Source organism: Acipenser ruthenus, chromosome 4 (genome assembly GCF_902713425.1).
Source record: "Acipenser ruthenus chromosome 4, fAciRut3.2 maternal haplotype, whole genome shotgun sequence".
NCBI classification, from domain to species: domain Eukaryota; kingdom Metazoa; phylum Chordata; class Actinopteri; order Acipenseriformes; family Acipenseridae; genus Acipenser; species Acipenser ruthenus.
The window spans coordinates 38,575,407-38,598,753 of record NC_081192.1 but is presented as its reverse complement, the minus strand read 5'-3'; the positions used below and the strand labels follow the sequence as shown (position 1 = coordinate 38,598,753).

At 39.0% G+C, this 23,347-nt stretch overlaps 1 protein-coding gene across 2 annotated transcripts in view; it reads left to right on the top strand.

Annotated features, from left to right (window-relative positions):
* Positions 1-23,347, top strand: part of LOC117400507 (DEP domain-containing mTOR-interacting protein-like) — a 71,185-nt gene continuing 47,838 nt past the window's right edge. The window contains exons 1-4 of one of the 2 annotated variants that reach the window (XM_034000578.3): positions 1-128; positions 1,081-1,196; positions 13,571-13,749; positions 15,798-15,921. In XM_034000578.3, coding sequence (XP_033856469.1) covers positions 1,111-1,196; positions 13,571-13,749; positions 15,798-15,921 — 389 coding nt within the window. In that variant the 5' untranslated portion in view covers positions 1-128; positions 1,081-1,110. Of the gene's footprint in view, positions 641-1,080; positions 1,197-13,570; positions 13,750-15,797; positions 15,922-23,347 lie in introns of both variants that reach the window. The other variant, XM_034000577.3, reaches the window with a different exon arrangement.

Here is a 23,347-nt window from a genome sequence, read left to right as displayed (position 1 = left end):
CATTTGGTTCACGTTGCTGCTGGTTGAGGCGGTGTGACTTGGTAAACAAACCCAGACAGAAGCATATCTATTGCAAAACGGATTGACAAATCCAGCTGTTTCTTTTTACAAAACTGAAGAAAAAGAAGGTATAGTAGGTACTAGTAAAGCAAAGTGACTTCGGAGCTGTGTTCCTATGTAACTGAATACACACACAGAGGCGATCTGTCGCAACGGGACAATTATAAAAACTAAAACACTGTTGGGTGTAAACAAAATATTTTAAATTGCATAAGACAAGAGAGAGAGAGAGAGATAAAAAAAATATATATATATATATCGTTGTAAATTACAAGAAGATTTTACGTGAGTGAACTCGAGAAAACAGTACAGTCTGTTCACCGTCTGCACAGACAGGCTGCACAGCAAACTGGTTGAATTGCAGAAAAAAAGAATAGTGCAAAATCCAATCAGTATTTCATTGTGGAGACTTGCGTCTGACACATACGAAGTTCATTACTGATGACAGATTGACTACATTCTGTGACTTGGGATTTAACACATTTGTGTTAGCATATGTATTGTGGACTGTATGTAAATATATGTAGTAGTGGCAAGCACGTCGCTGAAGAAAAATTAAAAAACAAAAAAACATTTGAAGGTGAGTTTTATATTTTCTAGTTAAAATAAAAGGTTGTGAATACCTATATGCATTTACTATACAAAACGAATGTAATTGTTAGTGATTTCAGAATATTCTGTTTTTAAAAATACCGATTTTGGTATTGCATTATATTTTGAACAAATGTCATTAATAATTTATACACATGTAATTCGTCACATGCGATAGCTAAACGCATTACCTAGGCTTTTGTTTGTTTTTAACAACAGAATTGTGATATCATATAGATGAGGTGAGTTTTAGATGCAAAAGAGGAAATTGCATTGGTCTATTAATAATAATAATGCAGCCTTTTTAAAACCAGCGAGTTTCGACGCGTGTACGCCTTTGTTGTACTACAAGACGACTGCATGTATCTGCAGTGAAAACAAGTAGGGGATCACATATTAACAGTTATTATTTTTAATTGTTCTGTTCAGATTCATTTTGCGGACTGCACTGCTCTAGACATGGAAGGCATTGGTAACACCATGCAGAAGAAGGCTGCTGAGCTGGAGCGCATGGCTGAGGTTCTGATCACTGGGGAGCAGTTAAGGTAGGAGGGGCACTCTTCCTGTTGAACATACTGTACTAGCAGCAGTATACCAGATTAGTGCGGTACACGGTTTATTACATTGCAGACATTGTTCCCCTGATTATTATTTTTTGTAAGAAATAGGATTCCTAGAGGGATCTGTTGTTGTTCTGTTAATTATCTTTATATTCACACAGATAATTAACCCTTTGCTGCCTAGTGTCCAATATCTGACATTGAGAAAATAATTATTAAATACCCTTATGAAAATTGAATATATTGCAACATATTTTAAAATATATTTTCTACCTTCAAATATATTGCAATATATATAAAATATATTACCAGACTTAACATATATTTAATACTTCCCAATATATATAAATGAACTGAAACAAATGTTGAAATATATTTTAAATATACACAATATCACACAGAAAGACATTTTTTATTGTGTGTGTGTGTGTGTGCAGTGACATAATTTAAAAAATCTAGATTATACTTTAACATTAAAACCATCTATATTTTTTGTATGAAAATTGAATATGTTGTTTATACTTTAACATTGACCATTCATATTTTTATATTTTATGAATATATTTTACACATTGTCCTGCCAGACCTAGAGAGCAGCCTTGAAACGGAACGAGGGTAGACATTGTAGACAAAGAATTTAATTTCTTACCTTCAATTTATTATTATTATTATTATTATTATTATTATTATTATTATTATTATTATTATTATTATTATTAATTACTCATTTCACAGATGCTTTTATCCAAAGCGACTTACGAGACTAGGGGTGAACAATACCTCAACAACTGCTAAAGCAGTCACTTTGCCGACAGAGGACTGGAGCTCCCAGGGGGCGAAGCACAATTGGCCGAGCGCCGCCCGGGGGGAGGGAGCTTATTTGCATATATATTATTTGCAAAGGACGCTGGGATTGAGTGTTTTTAGTCTTTTGTGTTATTGAGTGTTACTCCTGGATTTATGTGATGTCACTGTCAGCAGTGGTAGGGTCTGCAGGAGTGGATGTTTCTACTTGATGAGTTGTTGTGTGTTAGTTGTGCTCTGTTTGTGAATAAACAGCATTGTAGACCTTAAGTCCAGTGTGTCTGTCGCATTCCTGGGTATAACCCGATAATGGTGTTTTTAAAGCGCCCTGCTTTGCTACGGTATACGTGTATATATATTTCACAATATATTTTCCAGTATATTGTAAGTATAGCTATAGTTATACATATGCATATATACATCTGCATATATTTAACAATATATTACAACATATGTATTAGTATATTTTCCATATATAAAGTACATATATAATTATATGTAAAAATATATTGTCATTATTATATTTCACTATGTATTTTTCAAAACTAAAGTATATGAAAATGGCAATAATTTGTATATGATGAAATATATTAAATATATTACAACACATACATTATGAAATGTATGCTGATATATTGAGGTTAATATATTATAAAATATATTTCATTTTCATAAGGGGTGGTATGGGAACATACCTTCAGTAGTGAGGGTTAATCTTATACCTTGAGCAAGTCCAGTTTTGATGAACAGGGTTGAAAATAGAGATTTTACTGTTTAAAAATCTGAGAAATCAGATAGAAAATAGTAGTCTACTCAGTGCTTATAGAATTGGGGATGAGTTTGTGAGCTGTAAAGCCTTGTCTGTATCATATCTGGTGTAGTGTCAGTACACCTGACACAGGAAATCCCTAAATGAACAAACTGTTTGAATTGGCTTCTCCAACAGCCAAGTTGCCTAATAGATGTAAAGATTTTGTAATAATGTGGTGGTATTACGTAAAACCAGGGTGTTGGAGCTGGGGGTAGGGGGGGTAGAGGGGGTAGAGGGGCCATGCCATTTTAAAAGTGGTTCACTAGCAGAGCAGAGAGCCCGTTAACAAACAACCCAGACTTTACATTTTGGGAGACTTCACCTCTGTACCCATTGCTTGTATTTCTGAAATATATTTATGTGTGTGTTATAATTAGGGCTGTATTTTTTGAAATGTAAAAATTGCGTATTTCACAGCATTTGAAAATAGGTAGGCCTATTTCAAGATGTTTTACGATAAGACATAATGTTTATTAAAGCAGAACCAAGCAGAGCAGCGTGCAAGTTGCCCCTAGAGACTACAGAGCTATCCATTGACCAAACAGTGCTTGTAAGAGCCAGAAGATCAAACGGCGCTTGTCAACGCCAAAGCAGTTGAGCAGAGAAAAATAAACGGGCACCCCCTGGTGCCATAAAAAAAAGAAACATCATCTCGTCTCCTTCCTTACCGCACACACAAGCCTTTCCCAGTGTTAAATGCTACAGTATTTGTAGATTTCAACAACCAAAACCCAAAATAGGTTATTATCAATAGTTTTTACTTAACTTAAACGTATCTGAAATTAAAATACAACAACAAAAAAAGGGTTTAAACATGCAAAAATGCTTTTTTATGCACCAAATTCGACTACATTTCCTGCCTTGTGGCCATCTTGGGTTTTTTGCACTCTGCTGACTTTAGCTTTCAGAATTTAAAAAAAGTTGTGTCATTGGAGCACATGGCTGAGGTACAACAAGGTTTCCAAGATAGATTGTGATTTTAAATTGAACGCTACAGCCTGCCCCTAAAAGCACATCTGTCACTACCATGACTGTCAGGAGGGCGTGTCAATGCAGTCTGGACTGCAAATAATGCATAGGCATAATTTTTAAATGCATGGGTTATATTTATAATATACAGAAACGTAAGTTGTTATAGCACGTTTTAAATGGCATTTGTTTGTCTGTTAAAAAATTATAATTATACCTGTTATGCAATATTTTTTGTAGTATCTTTTAGGAGTCAAAAATACATAATTTTACATATCAATAATTTGTAAAGAACGTTATTATACAAGATTGGCTCAATGCATTTGCCACTGAAAAATCAGGTAATGTGAATATCTATATAAATAATTAATTTGAAGCATTTTTTTTAAATGTTATGAATGTAATCTAATTTAAACTAAATATGTGCATTGCAAAGCCATGTCTTCTACGTTTTTAACTTCCTTTCTGTATTACAAATCAATGTATTTAAATGGACTAAGATATTTGCATAATCAGATCCACCATGAATTGTTTTGATGCTGCTAGCCCTGTAAATAGATAGATTGTCTGCTCTATCTATCTGAGCTGCCCTGTGATGTTTGACTAGTCATACTGTCTCTGTCACTGCTGTCAATCACTCGTCTGCTTGCAAGAGGTAAAGTAAAAACATGCCTTTTAAATGTACCCCGAGTATTCTCAGTGGATTTTCTACACACACTAATCATTGTATTTATACAGTGCCTTGCAAAAGTATTCAGACCCCTGACCAATTCTCTTATATTACTGAATTACAAATGGTACATTGGAATTTTGTTCTGTTTGATATTTTATTTTAAAACACTGAAACTCAAAATCAATTATTGTAAGGTGACATTGGTTTTATGTTGGGAAATATTTTTTAAGAAAAATAAAAAACTGAAATATCTTGCTTGCAAAAGTATTCGACCCCTGTGCTGTGGAAGCTCCCAGTTTACACCGATGAAAGAAATTGCCCTAACGTGGACACAATTACCTTACCATTGGCCTCCACCTGTGAACCATTAAAGTTGCTGTCACATTTTCTGGATAAAAACACCACTGTTGAAGGATCATTGGTCAGGCTGTGAATCTGAAGGAAAATGAAGACCAAAGAGCATTCTACAGAAGTTAGAGATAAAGTAATACAAATGCATAGATTAGGGAAAGGGTACAAAATAATATCCAAGTGTTTGGATATCCCAGTGAGCACAGTTGGATCAATAATCAGGAAGTGGAAGCTGCATCACACCACCCAGGCATTGCCATGAAAAGGCCGTCAGCGCTCAGCGCTCAAACAAGAAGGAGACTTGTGAGAAAAGCCACAGAGAGGCCAACAATCACTTTGAAGGAGCTACAGAGTTCAGTGGCTGGGAGTGGAGTAATGGTGCACCAGTCAACCATATCAAGAGCTCTGCATAACACTGGCCTGTATGGGAGGGTGGCAAGAAAGAAGCCGTTACTCAAAAAGTACCATCTGAAAGCACGCCTGGAGTTTGCCAGAAAGCATGAGAGTGACCCAGCTGCGATGTGGGAAAAGGTTTTGTGGTCAGATGAGACCAAGATAGAGCTTTTTGGCCAAAACTCAAAGCGCTATGTGTGGCGCAAACCTAACACTGCCCATGCCTCAAGACACACCATCCCTACAGTTATTTTGTACCCTTTCCCTAATCTATGCATTTGTATTACTTTATCTCTAACTTCTGTAGAATGCTCTTTGGTCTTCATTTTCCTTCAGATTCACAGCCTGACCAATGATCCTTCAACAGTGGTGTTTTTATCCAGAAAATGTGACAGCAACTTTAATGGTTCACAGGTGGAGGCCAATGGTAAGGTAATTGTGTCCACGTTAGGGCAATTTCTTTCATCGGTGTAAACTGGGAGCTTCCACAGCACAGGGGTCGAATACTTATGCAAGCAAGATATTTCAGTTTTTTATTTTTCTTAAAAATATTTCCCAACATAAAACCAATGTCACCTTACAATAATTGATTTTGAGTTTCAGTGTTTTAAAATAAAATATCAAACAGAACGAAATTTCAATGTACCATATGTAATTCAGTAATATGAGAGAATTGGTCAGGGGACTGAATACTTTTGCAAGGCACTGTATACAACATATACTGTATTGCGTTAGAAAACACTGTTCTTCCTCCAAATTTCTAATATCGAGGGGCTCCCAAGTGGTGCATCCGGTAAAGGCACTCCGCGTGGAGTGCAGGATGCGCACTATAGCCTGGTTGCCGCCGGTTCGAGTCCAGGTTATTCCATTGGCAACCGTGGACGGGAGCTCCCAGGAGGCGGCGCACAATTGGCCGAGCGCCACCTGGGGAGGGGAGGTCTTAGGTCGTCCAGGGTGTCTTCGGCTCGCCACGCACCAGCGACCCCTGTGGTCTTGCCTGTAAGCTGCCCAGAGCTGCGTTGTTCTCCAGTGCTGTAGCTCTGAGATGGCTGCATGGTGAGTCTGCATTGTGTAAAGAAGCGGGAAGGCTAATAGCACATGCTTTGGGGGACAGTGTGTATTTGTCTTCGCCCCTCCCGAGTCAGCGCAGGGTGGTAGCGGTGAGCTTAGCCTAAAAATAATTGGACAATCTAAATTGGGAGAAAATAACAAAATTAATTGGCGATGACTACATTAAAAAAAAAAAATTATAATATCTAATATCTGCATAAATTGATCTTTCTACATGGCTGTGACAGAGATTGAATGATTCTCGGTGTTAGATCTCCCTCCGACCTGCGAGGGCGCTGTGTAAAGGGAACAGAATACCCTGGACTAAATGGCACGACAGTTTATTCCCAGGGTTAGGTGGAAATCGGCCATCTAAAAAGTGGGCAGAGCTATGGTACACAAACTCAATGACGCAGACGGGAAACGGCGTGGCATCCGCGGATTGGAGGAGCGGATGCGCTCGTTAACCAAGGGGTCATGGGTGACGTTATAAAAAGGGGACGTAGTGATGTGATCTGTTCCTTTGGGAATGGTTATTATTATTATTATTATTATTATTATTATTATTATTATTATTTATTTCTTAGCAGACTTACAAGATATCACATTATTTTTACATACAATTACCCATTTATACAGTTGGGTTTTGACTGGAGCAATCTAGGTAAAGTACCTTGCTCAAGGGTACAGCAGCAGTGTCCCCCACCTGGTATTGAACCCACGACCCTCCGGTCAAGAGTCCAGAGTCCTAACCACTACTCCACACTGCTGCCTACCACTACTCCACACAGCTGCCTCGTCATTAACCCTTTACAGTGCATTTATTCAGTGCGTCTCAGGCGCGTCAGGTCCAATTTATTCTCACACGCGCAGTTTATTTTAGATGCACTGTTTAAAAGTATTTTTTCACAGTAAAATAGGTTAAAAGGCACTGCATATCAACAGGACACTCAGTACTGCATCTCCAGCCCCGCCCCACCCCTTGTTCACTGTATTTTTCATATACCTCTTCATAGTAGTGCATACTGATAAATCATCTCCTGATCACTCGTTTTATCACCAAACTCCTCAATAATGCGATCCAAGTCATTATTTTATTACCATATCTATGTCATTATTTTATTTTATTTTATTACTATCTCAAAAAGCTCTGCAAATGTCTGTGATATTCTTTGAGCGCTGGATGCAGAAGCAGCTATCTTGTTTGTTTATGTCCGTGTTATCTCTGTGGTGTCAGGTGGCTAAGTGTATTGCTCAGATCTGTTTTTTTAAAAAATGTATTTATTTATTTTTTTGGCTTCTCTCGGCTCCTATCGGTCTCACTTGGTCATTGAATGTTTTTTTCCGGCTTTTTCCAGAAAAAAAAAACAATTAGAGACCTGTTTTTTACGTCTTTTAGATGATGTCCGACATAGGACCGCAAAGGGTTAAATGACCAGAAGGAAAACCTGTGTTGTGAAACGTGAGAGTTTTGTTTGTTTTTATTTGTCATTGTTTTGTTTTTGTTTGTCATTAATAATACTGTTTGTAATTATTTGGACAGCTAACATGATCCGGAGCGGTTGCCAAAGGCCAGCACTAAACCTGGATCAACAACCTGGATCAACAACACTAAAGAACTATGTTCACCACGAGCACTAGAACACGCACTGTGGACTGGTGTTTGTGTATGTGTTACATGTCGGTGAACTAAAAACTTGACTGTTATTATTTCAGGGCAATTGGATTTGAAAACCATTAAACAGCATTGCACCTGGAGTATAATTATCTGCCTGTTTCTTTTAGAGGGTGGTGGCTTTCTTCTCTCCTTGAGATGCAGCACCAGCAAACACAAATCAATAATAACTCACATCACCCAGCCGAGACCAGATAAGAGAGAATGATTCAGGCATTGAAATACAGCGTTCTTGTTTCATTTTATGAAGGAAATACTGACAGATCATGAGCATGCAAGACATTTTAATCATGAGCATTATGTATACTTTAGAGTGGAGCTATTTACAGAGCCGCATGGGATATTACTCCGTTAATTGTATATTTTTCTGAGTACACAGTAGCTAATTAGAATGTAACCTACATTTGTAGAAAGTTTCCAATGGAAATATGTATTTTTTTTATTTTTTCTTAAGCACTTTTGTAAATTGTACCCCCTGACAGGATAGCATCACGGCCCAAGCTGTTACCATCAGGAAGGAGACTCAGGGGCTGCAAAGCTGCAGTTTAAGCGCTAGAACACATTTTAATTAATCCCACAGGGGGACAAAACAACAATGAACAAACACATAGGACACAAGGGCCAAAATAAAGAGTTAAACAAAAACAAAAAAACAACATGGATACATTGTAAACACAGCAATCAGGCCAACACCACCATCAAACAAAAGTTTTTCCCTCTCTTTTTATACATGTGGCCATACCCTAATTAGCACTCAATTACCTAATATGGGAATGGCCATACCAGTGATTGTTGGCAGGGATATATAGTATTTAACCCTCTCCCTGCCACATACCCATTGAATACTTATGCAAGCTTTAAGGCATTCAGGGGTAGGTTTACTAAAGTGTCGTAACAGTCACAAACCAATTGCAAATGAGTCGAAAGTTGGGTGAAATGTACAAAACAGGAGCAATGCTATTAACTTTTTAGGGAATGCTTTGTGGCAGTTTTTCTTTGCGGTTCAGCCTCAGGTGAATATGTAGTTATGGGCATTCCTGCATAAATTCACAAAAATTGCATCCATTTTTAAGAACTTTTGAAAGTATGTTTTAAACAGTCGCAATTGTTGCTGGCATTACCCAGTCCGCCTTTTCTCATGCATTGCCAGTTGTGCTCAATGCATTTTTGAGGCGAACAGCGAAATACCTATTTTTCCCTAAAAAAACAGGGAGCAATAGAGTGCACACATGTGCCGCTAACCCCTCCAGCTCATTCTGAGCATCTGTATAGGAATAGGAAACACACCTATTCTAGGTTTGTAATTGTGCACAATTTAGCATTGCACCACTGACTAACTTAAATAAAAACTGACAGTATACATTTGGTTTATAGGCTGTTCATGATAATACGAATTAGTGGAATAATGCAAAATTTGTTGCTGGTCCCTTGAAATTTGTATTGACGAGAATTGACTGTCCTCCTGTAAGTGTCATAACTTGTCAATGCGGCACCATGATCTATTTTGTGTTCATTGTCTAGGCTGCCAAGTTAATAATAATAATAATAATAATAATAATAATAATAATAAAACCTAAAATCAGCAGCATGGTTTATTTTGTGTTACCATATTGGTAGCCTACAGGCTAACGTAAAAAGAAAGTGTGCTAGGTGATCATTTGATTTCACTACTGTACTGTATACTGTAGGTGTACTGTACAGATGTATATATTTTTTCATAATGTAATGTGTAGCCAACCCAAAACACATTAGTGTTATTTCAGTGCAATGATTTATAGTTTAAAGTACATTGAGCACTGTAAATGTATATGTGTGTGATTTCTTATTTAGTTTTATACCTGACACCTCCTAATGTCAGACAAACATATCCTGTTTAGCGAGGGGCTACTCCTGCGTGATTGTGAAAAGCTTTTTGATAGAAACACATTTTTTATTTGGGGGTGAAGGTGGGGACTCCACTATAGATTTGGATGGGATTAAACTGCCTTTCATTTTATATATATATATATATATATATATATATATATATGAGATGTTATCCTTCGGGCACCCTCTGCTGCAGCAAACCACTTATAACATTGTGACAATCACTTATAATATTGATTTGGCTTAACACTTCCCAGTATAACATATGCCCAGTGCCCAACTATGAAAAAAAAATCTCCCCTGTTTAATACACCTGAAATACTATTTGCACTGACATAAAACTTACACAGTAAGTTCATGTACTTTTGAAATAATGTTAACGAGAGCCACAATGCAGGCAAGCCACACAAGCCTCTTTGAGAAGGTCCCCCCAGTCTATTTTTTAAGTGGTGGTGTACAGATTTAGTTGTTAAGTAGCTTTAAGTAATCAGAAACATTATAGTATTGTCTTAAAAAAGGCTAATGACTCACAATTATTATTTTTTTTATATGCTGACTCTGCAAACCTGTCTGACCAAAAGTCAGTGACCTTTATGTATATCAGTTTATTGGTTGTCGTTAGTACAGAGCACAGCTGTAAATCTCAGAACAGAGACATGCATTGAATTGCGGCCTGTCTCTAGAGACACCACGAGACGTCTGACAGGAGACAGCGACAGGAGGAGAATTTAAATTAAAAATACATCATAGGTTATTGATACTGCAACAGATTCTGTACTTATCTTTGTAATACATATTTTTAAAGTTACTATTTGTTCACAGTTTGTGCTGAACAGTGTTATATGACAACCTGAATATGATATTTTTTTAAGTCTCAAGTTATGGTAGAATGAATAAGAATATTATGAAAACGGTTAAACTATCCACATGTTAATATAATATATATATGTGATTCAAAACCAGAATAAAGAGTTTAGAACGACCCCTGTCATTTTTTCAAGTGATTTTTATTGTCATCTTTATGAACCACACCAAGGTATTTGATTTTGTAAATCATAAATGGACTACAAGGCTTGCTAATCTTGGGGCTTGTCAGCTGTTCACTGGTGTGATTATTTATTTGGTGAATAGGCCTCTATACAGGATCAGAATTCAGACCTGTTTAAAAACAGAATATAAAACAGGAAATGTTGCATTTTCTTTTTTAAGGGCTTCTAGCAGTGGACCCTATATAAATGTAAAGTGTGAAGCCTAAGATGTATCCATTATGAGAAACGTGGTCCCTTTTACTCTTCCCGATATTTGAGAGGTAGTTGCTTTAGTATTAATATGTTTATTTCATTTTAGTTAAATTAAGTTCAATGGTGTTTTTTATTGTTATATACTTTTTGAAAAATGTTAACAAAAGTAATTTAAACAGAATTCAGACCTGTAAAATGAAGTGTTCATTTAAAGGTTAATTGCAGAACCAGTGATGTTTCCTCTGTTTAAATGGGACACCAAATATGTGCAGGCACCATGCATTTTCACTACAATTAGCCAAACAAATAGCCTACAATTTGATACTAGCCAGACGGTATTCAATATTTATTAATTTATTACAAGTGTCCTGGCAAGATGACCAGAAACAGACAGCATTCATTTCACTAAAAACAACAACACTCTAAAAGACAATATCATACATTCAGTCTGGGATCAGAAACATTTACAGTTCGATAATTCTTGGAACCGCCTCTTGCTAGGGTTGTGGTAGGAGGTAGGCTGCAGGAGCAGCCGTGTGTTAAAACAGTTTCAGTCAATATCGGCTGGAGTTAAGCATTGGTACAAGTTCTGCAAGTGCTAAGCGCTGAATCGTGCTAAACGAGACAGAAGGTCTGCTACTCTGAGCCTGCCTGTACCAGGGGGAGCTGTGTCTCCAATTTAAAACCCTGACTGAAAGCGTCTTTTGTGTTTAAAAATTAAAGTTAAGTCTGTACACTAAAACACATCTCTATTTTGGCGTGTTACTTTCCTCCCTGCTGACTATACACAGACACACAGAACCCAAAGGCTTTAGTTAGAACATATGCAAACTTTTAAACATATGTCAATTGTGAAGTATTTTTTCAGTGTGTCCAGCTTCCTTACATCTGCTTGTTTTCATTCTATCTGACATTAGCATCATTATGCTTTAAAAAAAAAAAACCCAATATGGACTGGAATACGGATGCAGTTAAGACTTTCTCAAGCCAAAACCAACCAGATATGTTAGGTTTAACCCTACTTCTTATCCAGTAATAAATAAGTCCAGCCTTGTCAATTCAATCTCTTCTTTACTTCCTATTAATAAAACAAGTCAGTAAATATTTACTTTAACTAGTGCTGGGACAAATATCCAAATATTCAAATGAATATTTTTTGACATGTATTCGGATACAAAAATCAGATGTTTGTATTCGCTAGAAAGGACAAAAATACCAGAAGTTGCGCAACAGTTAAAAAAAAAAGGTAAATGAAAAAGAGTTCTGTGTGATATGTGAGATTTAATATATATATATAATAAACATACACACAAAACACAGGATCAACACAGCAGCTCGAGCCTCTATTAAAAAGTTTTAGACAGCAAATCAGATTATGCTCGCGCACACATAGTGATCTCTATGGAAAGCCATCTAGGTCAAAAAAGCATTGTGCTGCTTTAGAGCGAGTCAGAGTCTCATGGCACAGAAAAAAGGCAAGCGTGTCATTCTGAAATGCCTCGCTAAACAGTGCACAACTTTCTGGAAATGTTGTGTAGTGATTTTTATATACAGTAGATTGTATTATATATTTTATGTTGCGACTTTCTGTTATGTGAAATGTAATAAACGAGAACCAAAACAGTAAGTTTTTCCCCCTTCGTTTTACAACGCCACTTCCACGTTTGTTTTGTTTTTGTGTTTAAAGTTAAATTTCAGTTTTCGTTTGTTTGTTCATCTACAAAAAGCCACATGAAAATGTGTCTATGGCAAGGAATGAAAAAAAGTAAAATAAATCAAATGCGGTGTACTATTTATTTCAGGAATAAATAAAATAACGTTTAACTTGAACTGCTTTGGCATCCTTTGTTTTACAGTTAATTCACTAGGGTAAAGTAAGGCCTACACATCGTATTCTTTACTCCTGGGATATTTTTTTACTTTAAAATATAAACACACACACACACAGGGGCCACACCCCCCCTGTCCCTGATGCTTTGCTGTCTCTGCCTGCATTCTGAGCAATATAATGGATGAATATCCAAACGAATATTTAAATTATGAGTGAATATCCGAACATGAAAATCCTGTGTTCGTCCCAGCACTAACTTTAACTCAGATTCTCTCACAATCTTAAAAAATATCAAAGTATACACACTAACTACAGGAAAGGTTAGTTAAGAAACACTATGGGCACATTTAATGGAAAGTAAGGTAAATTTGAAGGAAAGCATTATTAAAGAGTAAGTAGCGGGGTTCTGAAAAATAAAGCATTATACATCCCTGTTTGTTGCTACAACTGTTTAAATAACGTAACTGTAATTTTTCTTTTCATTGTTAGCATCCTGACAGCTTTTTACACTTATAACTTTAAAGTCTGTTTCAAAGCTCTTTTCAAATTCACATTTGGTTAATTCACACATTAACCAAAGGACAGATGCATATTCTGTCACACCAGCATGCTTTAAACAGGATGATTCTTTTGAAAGTGACTTGTTCTCTTATTGGATCTTTTAAAGCTGTACTTTGTCATCCTGTTTTCAATAGGCTCCGACTTCATGAAGAAAAAGTGATCAAGGATCGTCGACACCATCTCAGGACCTACCCCAACTGCTTCGTAGCTAAGGAACTGATCGACTGGCTGATCGATCACAAGGAAGCTTCAGATAGAGAAATTGCAATCAAGCTTATGCAAAAGCTATTGGACCAGAGCATCATTCATCATGGTAGGTTTTTATTGGGGTGATTTTGGTGATGAATCATTATATTGGGGGAAGTTTTATTTGATCTATTGATCAGTTACCTATTTGAAAAAGAAAATGAACAGGCAAAGATGGTGATTACTGTAATATAAACATAATTAAGCTTGTTTGTTTACAACAGGTCCTGCTGTGGTGAGTGTGGTAATTGAGATTTGTGACATACACTACAGGTGCATACAAACAGAATAGCATTCAATATACAGTATTCTAAAAAAGTAGCCTTGGGTTACATGCTTTGTGTAATATACAGCTCTTGTACACTGCCCTAGCAAAGATATACACTATACTAATAATATACACAGAAGTCTTCAGCAATATGTTATCGACACAGCAAACATGAGATATGTGGATTAAAAAACATATTTTTATTTTAATATTTCAAATAAATAAATATATTAAAAAGTGCTGTCTGCCATGCTTCATATTGTATATTTGGAACGTTCATCCTACATTTGCGAGTCAAAATTGCATTATGGGGGAAGTGGGAGCCACGATTTTACTGTGTTATAACTGATTCCGCACTGTAACAACTCGCCTTATAACGGGGTAGCACTGTATATTGTAGTAACTACGCTTACTAAGTACATTAAAATCATTTTTGTGCAACAGTAATCTTTTCGCAATGAATAGTTTTTGGACCCTTGATACAAGACATGACCCATTCTAAAAGTAGTACCTTTAAACTTTACTGCATGACTGGTTAGTGAAAGTGTTCCTAGAGTGCAAAGATCTTCATCAAGTGGGTAAGTGTGTGGAGGTCATGTTTTTAAAGCATTATTTCTGTAGCTAGCAGCAGGAAAACTTATAGTCTAGGAGCCTGTTTTAAAAAGAGCCTTAGTTTTCAAGTTAGTTGCACAATTGACTGAAAAAGGTTTGTCAATTGTATCAGAAACTATGATGGGTGATGATTTTCAACTTAGGTGTTCTGTAGTCAATCACCAAATGTTATTTTTCAGCAAGGTATTTAAAAAAAAAAAATTGTAAATTGTTTGTACTGCTTATGATACTCCTCTTGGAAAATCAAACAGTACCTTTTACTTTGACCTAATGAGCAAGATTTTCAAAAACCAGTATTATTGTATCGAACTCGTGGTATAGTAATGACAGCTTTAGTAGCAAGTGATTTTCAAATGAAAATCGGCCAGTCTACAGGGTTCGCTGGTTCGTGGTGAGCCGAGGACACCCTGGCCAACCTAAGCCCCCTTTTGAAACCAAGCCCTGACAGCCCCATAATATTGCACTTTTTAAGTATTAGACGTAATATTTACAGAATATTTAAAAACTGGGGTCCCAGAGTGGCTCATCCAGTTAAAGCGCTGCTGCTGGGAGCGCAGGATGAGTCATACAGCTTGGACGGCACCAGTTCATGTCCATCTTGTGCAAAGAGGCCGAACTTTGCTGGGGAGCCCGAGGGGGGCGTCACATTGGCTCTGACGCTCCTGGGGTGGGGGATGGGAAACTGGCAGGGATTGCTTCTCCTCATCGCGCAACAGCGAACCTTACTGGCCAGACACCGAGCACATTTAGAGTGGATAAGAGGCAGGGCTGGTCTCTGTTCTCCGGGATCGGTTAGCTGCTACCTCTGCTCTGGATTGCTTGCCGTAAAAGCGATTCTGGCTATAGGCTTGTGAGATCGGAGGACACTTGCACGCCCTGAGAACGTGCTGTGTCGGGACTCGCTGCGGTGAGGAGAAAAAAAAAACAAAAACATATATATATACATACATACATGTATATATATATATATGTATTTAGGTTCAGCTCACTGCCTAGAATTAATTCTTTGGACGCCCATGGTGGTCATGTGGCTTTTTTGTTTCTGGATAATAAAGCCCAAACCCTTTTGAAATATTGACTTCAAAGTTGGTACATATCTTTATTCCATAATTCCCAAGCACAAATTCTATCTTGGTTGTCGCATAAGAAAAACGTGTGTTTGTTTATAACTTCATGACAAGGGGAAGACTGTGCTTTTGTGTACACCCTGAAATGTATTATTTGCTTTCTTTCAGTTTGCGATGAGCATAAGGAATTCAAAGATGTCAAACTTTTCTACCGCTTCAGGAAAGACGACGGGACCTTCCCATTGGATAACGAGGCAAAGGTTTTCATGAGAGGTCAAAGGTTATTTGAAAAGTATGTCATCTTTTGTTTCAGCCTTGAAACCGCACAGTTCATCATCTTCAATAATACGAAATGTTTTTGACTAACAATGTGAAAGGGCTGCTGTATCGCAAATGTAATAATCAGAATGCAAACAGTAATAGAAGTATACATGGACTTCATAAAATGTATACAACTGCATTCTTGAATAATATTTCTGAACAGGTTTTATCTAATATAAACAATATTATTATTTTGCCACAAGATGGCACACAGTTGTTCTTCCTAGATGGGCTGGGCGTAGGAATAACAAAGCACAGTTTTTATAGGTCAAGCACCCCCCAAGGCCCTCCTCCCGAACCACTCAGAGAGAGTGAGAGAACACACCCTCACCCAACCTCTCCGTGTCATCACCATGATCGACAGGCGGTCATGCATGCGTCAGATAGCCAGCACAGATCTCCAATTTCTTCCTCTTTCTTAGGGAGGACGGGGTCGTCACAGCAGCTAACCAACCTTTAAACTGCTCGCAGTCCCGTCCCAGAACTACCGACACTGGCAACTGAGAACACAAACCCACTTGTACTCGCGTCACCTGCTGGCCATTTTTTTAATTTACATTAACCTTGGGATAAGTGCACAGATCCCCATGAACACATTTAATATGCACCCGTCCCAATATTTGTTTGTGAGATTAAGCTTTAGGGACTGACTACACCCTCAATCCAAGAGAGCCTGGGTTTGTGTACCATCCACTGTTACAGGAATAACAAAACCCGTCTGCTGGAGTGACTGAGGTAAACACTCTTACCTGGTCAGATGATGTAACATTCCATGGCGGGGCACTCCCGAGCAATGTGACCCACCTTCTGGCATGTCCAACACCTCGGTGGGCTGGTTTTTTGCCTCGGAGCTTCAGTATGTGGTCAAAAGACCGGAGCCATTAAAGGGGCTCGGCGGTAGAATGGCCGCGTGAGTGCCTGGTCTGACCCCGCAGCAGCCCGTGGGTATCCTCACCCTGCCCCAGGTCCCAGGCCGGGATCTCCCACTGCCACACTCCGTCCAAAGACCTGGCTACCCCTCCCCCCCAGTTCCTTCGCCCTCCCTGGACACGGTAATGAGGGTGATGCTAGAGTAGCAACCTTCACAGGCAGCCTAGCGGGTGTTGGTTCTGCTGCCCGGAACTGTTCCGCCAGTAGCACTGCCTGATTCAAAGTGGTAGGTGCATCCGTTGCACCCATACACACTTCATGAACCGGTCTACCATGATCACCTCCACCAGCCTAGCTTTGGTGGTTGCATCTGGATTCAGCCAGCCCATAGCATAATCCTTCAAGCGATGGGCTAAGGGATGTTCTTCTGCCGCAAAGACCTCCTACCGAAACTTGCAGCGGTAGCCCTCCGGAGTTGCCCCCACACGGTTGAGGATGTCCGCCTTCAGCGTGGGGTAATCGACCATCGCCGTGGGATCCAAGGTTCTGGCAGCCGCTTGCGCCTCCCCCATCAACTGTGGCAGGAGATAGCCAGCCCACTGAGCCTGAGGCCACCCAGCGGACGTCGCCATAGCCTCGGACACTTCCAAATAGGCTTCGGGCCGATCCTCTGCTGTCAACTTTGTTGGTCTCTGTAGCCTTGGGTTTGGCCCCGCAGGTCTGGCAGTTCCCTACACGGCCGCCGTCAGGGTTTGGCGCAAGAGGTCCATCATGGCCGCAAACTGTACGGCATCTATGTTCTTCACTGCTGTAGTTGGGCAGTGCCAGTGATTCCCACTCCATTCACTGGACACAAGACAGAAGATGTAGTTGAAACACCCCGCAGGGGTGCACTTTATTATTTTCACCACAAGTTGGCTCTGTGCTGCTGGTTTCCTCCAATACCATCAGTGGTAAAGGAGGAGCCGTAGACTTCTTGCACACACAGGTGCGTCAAACACTACTACAAACAAAAGGGCGAAAGTAAAAAGAAAAATAAAACACAATAACAAAACTACAAATAAAAGATGCTACCCGCACGGCTCGGGTCTTCAGCCTGCGCTTTGCTATTCCCCTACTATACTCTGTGGGGTTGCCCAGGGTTTCCCCGCTAACTACACACGTCCCAACTCGGGTACGTAATTACAGTTATTTTCTTTTTGTTTCGGCTGTCATCCTCAGCCTTGTTTACCTGACCCTCTTTGTTTCTCCAGTACCTCACGACCAGGGCTGTCACAGTTGTTCTTCCTAGATGGGCGGGGCTGAGGAATAACAAAGCACAGTTTTTATAGGTCAAGCACCCCGACCACTCAGAGAGAGGGAGAGAACACACCCTCACCCAACCTCTCTGTGTCATCGCCATGATCGACAGGCGGATCTTACAGGGCTCCCGACCCCTCCCCTACAGAATCATACATGCGTCAGATAGCCATTTCAACAGTATTTCAGTGAAATGCTTTGTATTATTGAATGTACCAGTAGCTGCTCTCCAAAGGAGATTCAATCCAAAACATTACCAGTTTAACATGGGCTTGTGCTTGAAAGTATCAGAATCTAAAACCCCTTTCACACTGGCATGCTCTACCCGGGTCGGAACCTACCCGGATCAGGACCCGGTGTCATGTGAGTTGGCTACATGATTTCACACTGCTTTTGATAAAGCAGGATTGACCGGGGTGACAGACGCAAGTACGCAATGCATGTAACAATGCCCCGGACTCTTCCATCCAAGCTTCTCTGGATTGAACCGTCGGCCTAAATGTTGATTAGAGCAAATGTTTCTTTATCTCTACTGCAATCTGGCTCATGATGTGTCTGAATCAACAAAAATATGGCTAAACTGAATAAACAGAAATGTTCCTTGCAGAAGTGAAACCTTCACGCAGGTGTGACTGTTTATTATTTCGTCAGCTTACAAACGGCCGTCATGCATTTTATCTCGCTTAACCTGGATCGCATCCAGAGATGGGTCACTGCAACCCAGGTAAACCCAGGTACGACCCGGGTACGTCGTTTCACTGGATTGCGACCCGGGTAGAAGTGCCAGTGTGAAAGAGGCTTAATGCTGTCCAAGTATCTGTTGTACTTTGTAGGTCAGTGTGACATTTCATGGTACTGACACTTGTAATGTGTTATTTATATCCCGTGGTGGGGGGATATGCGTGGTATTTACATACCATCGAAATTGTTCAGTTGTTGTTGTAAGCTCCTTCCAGCTGTTGCTGCCACCACATTTATTACAAAACATTTTTTATCAATCTGCCTGTTAACAGTCTTGTCACCAGTGGCTAAGATCAGCCTTGCACATGTGGTCCTTGGATAGCATACCATTTGGCTGGAGATACTGGAGTGATGTTGACATCCAAGAAATTAAAACAGAACTGGTGGATTTAAATCTTGGCAGGCCCTTTTGGATTACCAAGTGGTTGCTTTTTTTAATCAAAACTGCTCAATGGCATTTGGTTTCTCACAGCATTAATATGCTGCAGCTTGTACTCCAGACGGCCTGGATGCAGATGGGAACATGTGCTTTTGGAGTGCAATCACATGAGATGACAGGTCCGTAATAATCACTCAGTGTCATAACACAGCTCAGCAGCATTTTAGCAAACTGGGCATTGAAAAAAAAAACTTTCTTTGAAAAACTGTGCATATATTATTTTTAATTCAACAAAATGTGACATTATTGGTAGGGTGTGAATACTTCTGCAAACCACTGTGTGTGTGTGTGTGTATATATATACAGTGCCTTGCAAAAGTATTCAGACCCCTGACCAATTCTCTCATATTACTGAATTACAAATGGTACATTGGAATTTCGTTCTGTTTGATATTTTATTTTAAAACACTGAAACTCAAAATCACTTATTGTAAGGTGACATTGGTTTTATGTTGGGAAATATTTTTAAGAAATATAAAAAACTGAAATATCTTGCTTGCATAAGTATTCAACCCCTGTGCTGTAGAAGCTTCCAGTTTATACAGATGAAAGAAATTGCCCTAACGTGGACACAATTACCTTACTATTGGCCTCCACCTGTGAACCATTAAAGTTGCTGTCACATTTTATGGATAAAAACCCCACTGTTGAAGGATCATTGGTCAGGCTGTGAATCTGAAGGAAAATGAAGACCAAAGAGCATTCTACAGAAGTTAGAGATAAAGTAATACAAATGCATAGATTAGGGAAAGGGTACAAAATAATATCCAAGTGTTTGGATATCCCAGTGAGCACAGTTGGATCAATAATCAGGAAGTGGAAGCTGCATCACACCACCCAGGCACTGCCATGAAAAGGCCGTCAGCGCTCAGCGCTCAAACAAGAAGGAGACTTGTGAGAAAAGCCACAGAGAGGCCAACAATCACTTTGAAGGAGCTACAGAGTTCAGTGGCTGGGAGTGGAGTAATGGTGCACCAGTCAACCATATCAAGAGCTCTGCATAACACTGGCCTGTATGGGAGGGTGGCAAGAAAGAAGCCGTTACTCAAAAAGTACCATCTGAAAGCACGTCTGGAGTTTGCCAGAAAGCATGAGAGTGACCCAGCTGCAATGTAGGAAAAGGTTTTGTGGTCAGATGAGACCAAGATAGAGCTTTTTGGCCAAAACTCAAAGCGCTATGTGTGGCGCAAACCTAACACTGCCCATGCCTCAAGACACACCATCCCTACAGTGAAGTATGGTGGTGGCAGCATCATGCTGTGGGGATGCTTCTCATCAGCAGGGACTGGGCATCTTGTTAAAATTGATGGAAGAATGGATGGAGCAGAATACAGGGAAATACTGCAAGAGAACCTGCTTCAGTCCACTAAAAAACTGAAGCTTGGGAGGAAATTCACCTTTCAGCAGGACAATGATCCCAAGCACAAGGCCAAAGCAACATTGGAGTGGCTCAAGAACAAAAAGGTGAATGTCCTACAGTGGCCCAGTCAAAGTCCTGATCTCAATCCCATTAAGAATCTGTGGCACTATTTGAAAATTGCGGTCCACAAGCGTTATCCAACCAACCTGAACAACCTGGAGCAAATCTGCCAGGAAGAATGGGCCAAAATCACTCCGACACTGTGTGCAAAGCTGGTACATACATACCCCAAAAGACTTAAAGCTGTTATTGCAGAGAAAGGCGGCTCTACCAAATATTAATGTGTGGGGGTTGAATACTTATGCAAGCAAGATATTTCAGTTTTTTATTTTTCTTAAAAATATTTCCCAACATAAAACCAATGTCACCTTACAATAATTGATTTTGAGTTTCAGTGTTTTAAAATAAAATATCAAACAGAACGAAATTACCATTTGTAATTCAGTAATATGAGAGAATTGGTCAGGGGTCTGAATACTTTTGCAAGGCACTGTATATATATATATATATATATATATATATATATATATATATAAATCTATTAATTGCATTCTAAATTAAAAGTCTTTGCTGTGAGGTTTTTTTTGACACCGTACAGTTTTAGCAGTCTGACCTTTTCTGTATGGAAGCATTCTCTCCCATTTATAATAGGGCAGTGAAAAGAGCCTTTTCTGTGGTCCCAGAGCACTGGCACTACATGAATAAAATGAAAGCTAGAATGTCCTGGGAAAAAAAATACAACTGTTGCTACAGTGGCAGAAACCCTTTCAGTATTGCTTGCTTTTAACTTGATTTGGCCTAACTAAAGCCACAGAGTTGTGTTATTGTGTGCCTATTTGTTCCAAAGCGATGTGCATTTTTTACATAACATGCTAACACATTCTTGACAGTGTTATTACTCTCTGTACTGTGAAGCCAGTTGTTTCCAGGAATGAAGTAACGAAAAAGCATGCAGATGAGAACACATGCCAGTGCTTACTCCCATCCAGACCCATTTCATAATCCTTTTTTTCTGAAACTATTTAAAACATAGACAGTATCAGGGTTTTTTTCAGTCATCCGTTGGTGGATCGCATTATTCTTACCGTTTTTGTTCTGCACCTCTGTTTTTTCCACCGATTCAATATTTGGGAAACATGGCAGGACCCTATCCACTGTTTTGGTTCATTAATTCTGATGGTTTCTTTTGGCGGAATATGTAATGATCTAAGAATCTGTCTATTTTCTAAAGTCCAAAGTCGTGGATAATGTAAACTTCCACTAGTTAGCTTTCTGCCTGCTTCAGCACGGTCAATACGACTATCCGCCAGTAAAAAACAGTCAGAGCAAGCCAGACCGAGTCTCCCTGGCATTCAACGTGGATCCTGTGTTAGAAGCAGCTGTGTGTGTGTGTGTGTGTGTGTGTGTGTGCGTGTGTGTGCGTGTGTGTGTGTGTGCGTGTGTGTGTGTGTGTGTGTGTGTGTGTGTGTGTGTGTGTGTGCGCATTACAATCCCAAGCTGAAATACAATCCCACTGCAATGCACACAATTCACTTTACCTGAAGCCGATCTGAAGAAGATCCGGCCATCCCTTCGTGACAAAGTGAGACTAATTTGATTAGTCAAAGTGAGACTAATTATTCTCCAGGGTAGCCCCAAATGTGTCACACTATAGGCTACTTGGGAAAATTACAAAATTAAAAAAACAAACAAACAAACTAAAACAAAAAACAAAACAAAACAAAAAAAACATTAATGTGACAATGCTGAAGTTGGCTTCTTATTCAGCCAGCTTCTTATTCACATCCCAGCTTCTTATTCACTAATATGCACAAGTGTAACTAAAATTGAATAAGTAACTGGGGTATTTCAGGGGATAAATCACCTCGGGCTGCTCATTTCAAAGTTAATACAAACACAGGGGAACCCCACATCACACATATGTATCTATCCTGGCCCAAAACAGAATTTGGAACTTAAATGGACTTTTTCATGTTCAGGTGAGCCATGATTGCCCGCTGTTCTTGTACCAAATTCCATTTTGGATAAATGCTTAAGCATCCTGAAATAAATGATAAATGATTAATTTAAACCTTTTGTGTACATCCAAAAAACCAAAAAAATGTTTTCATTCATTTTCATTTTTGTACACTGCAGTTATACCACCTTTCACACCATTAACTCCCATAATTTGTTCCGATCATGTTTGTTTGTTTTATGTTGTCCTAAGTAAACAAGCCACTGGTAAGACTGAATGGAAATAAGAATTTGTCTTATTTGTCTTATTTGTCGTGTTTGCATTTGCATTTTGGCTCATTTTTCCGCTGGTTTGGTACAATTTTCGATTGTGTTTATATAGCATTTGCTAACATTTAGAACCACAGAAAATTATGCATGAAATATGATCCACCAGTGGATAAAACGGAGGATCATGTTAGAAAATAGACGGATATTTTTTAACGGATTAACCTGTTGAAAAATTCAGCGAATGTTGCCGTTTCCACTCAAAATGAAACCCCTTTCGAAAATAGGGCCCTATGTGTTTTCCATGGTCTGTTAACACTATGTAATCCCACTTACATTGTTAGGCCCAGTTTTCCTGAACATACTGATTGACAATGTAGACACCATTTACATTTCTTCTTAGTG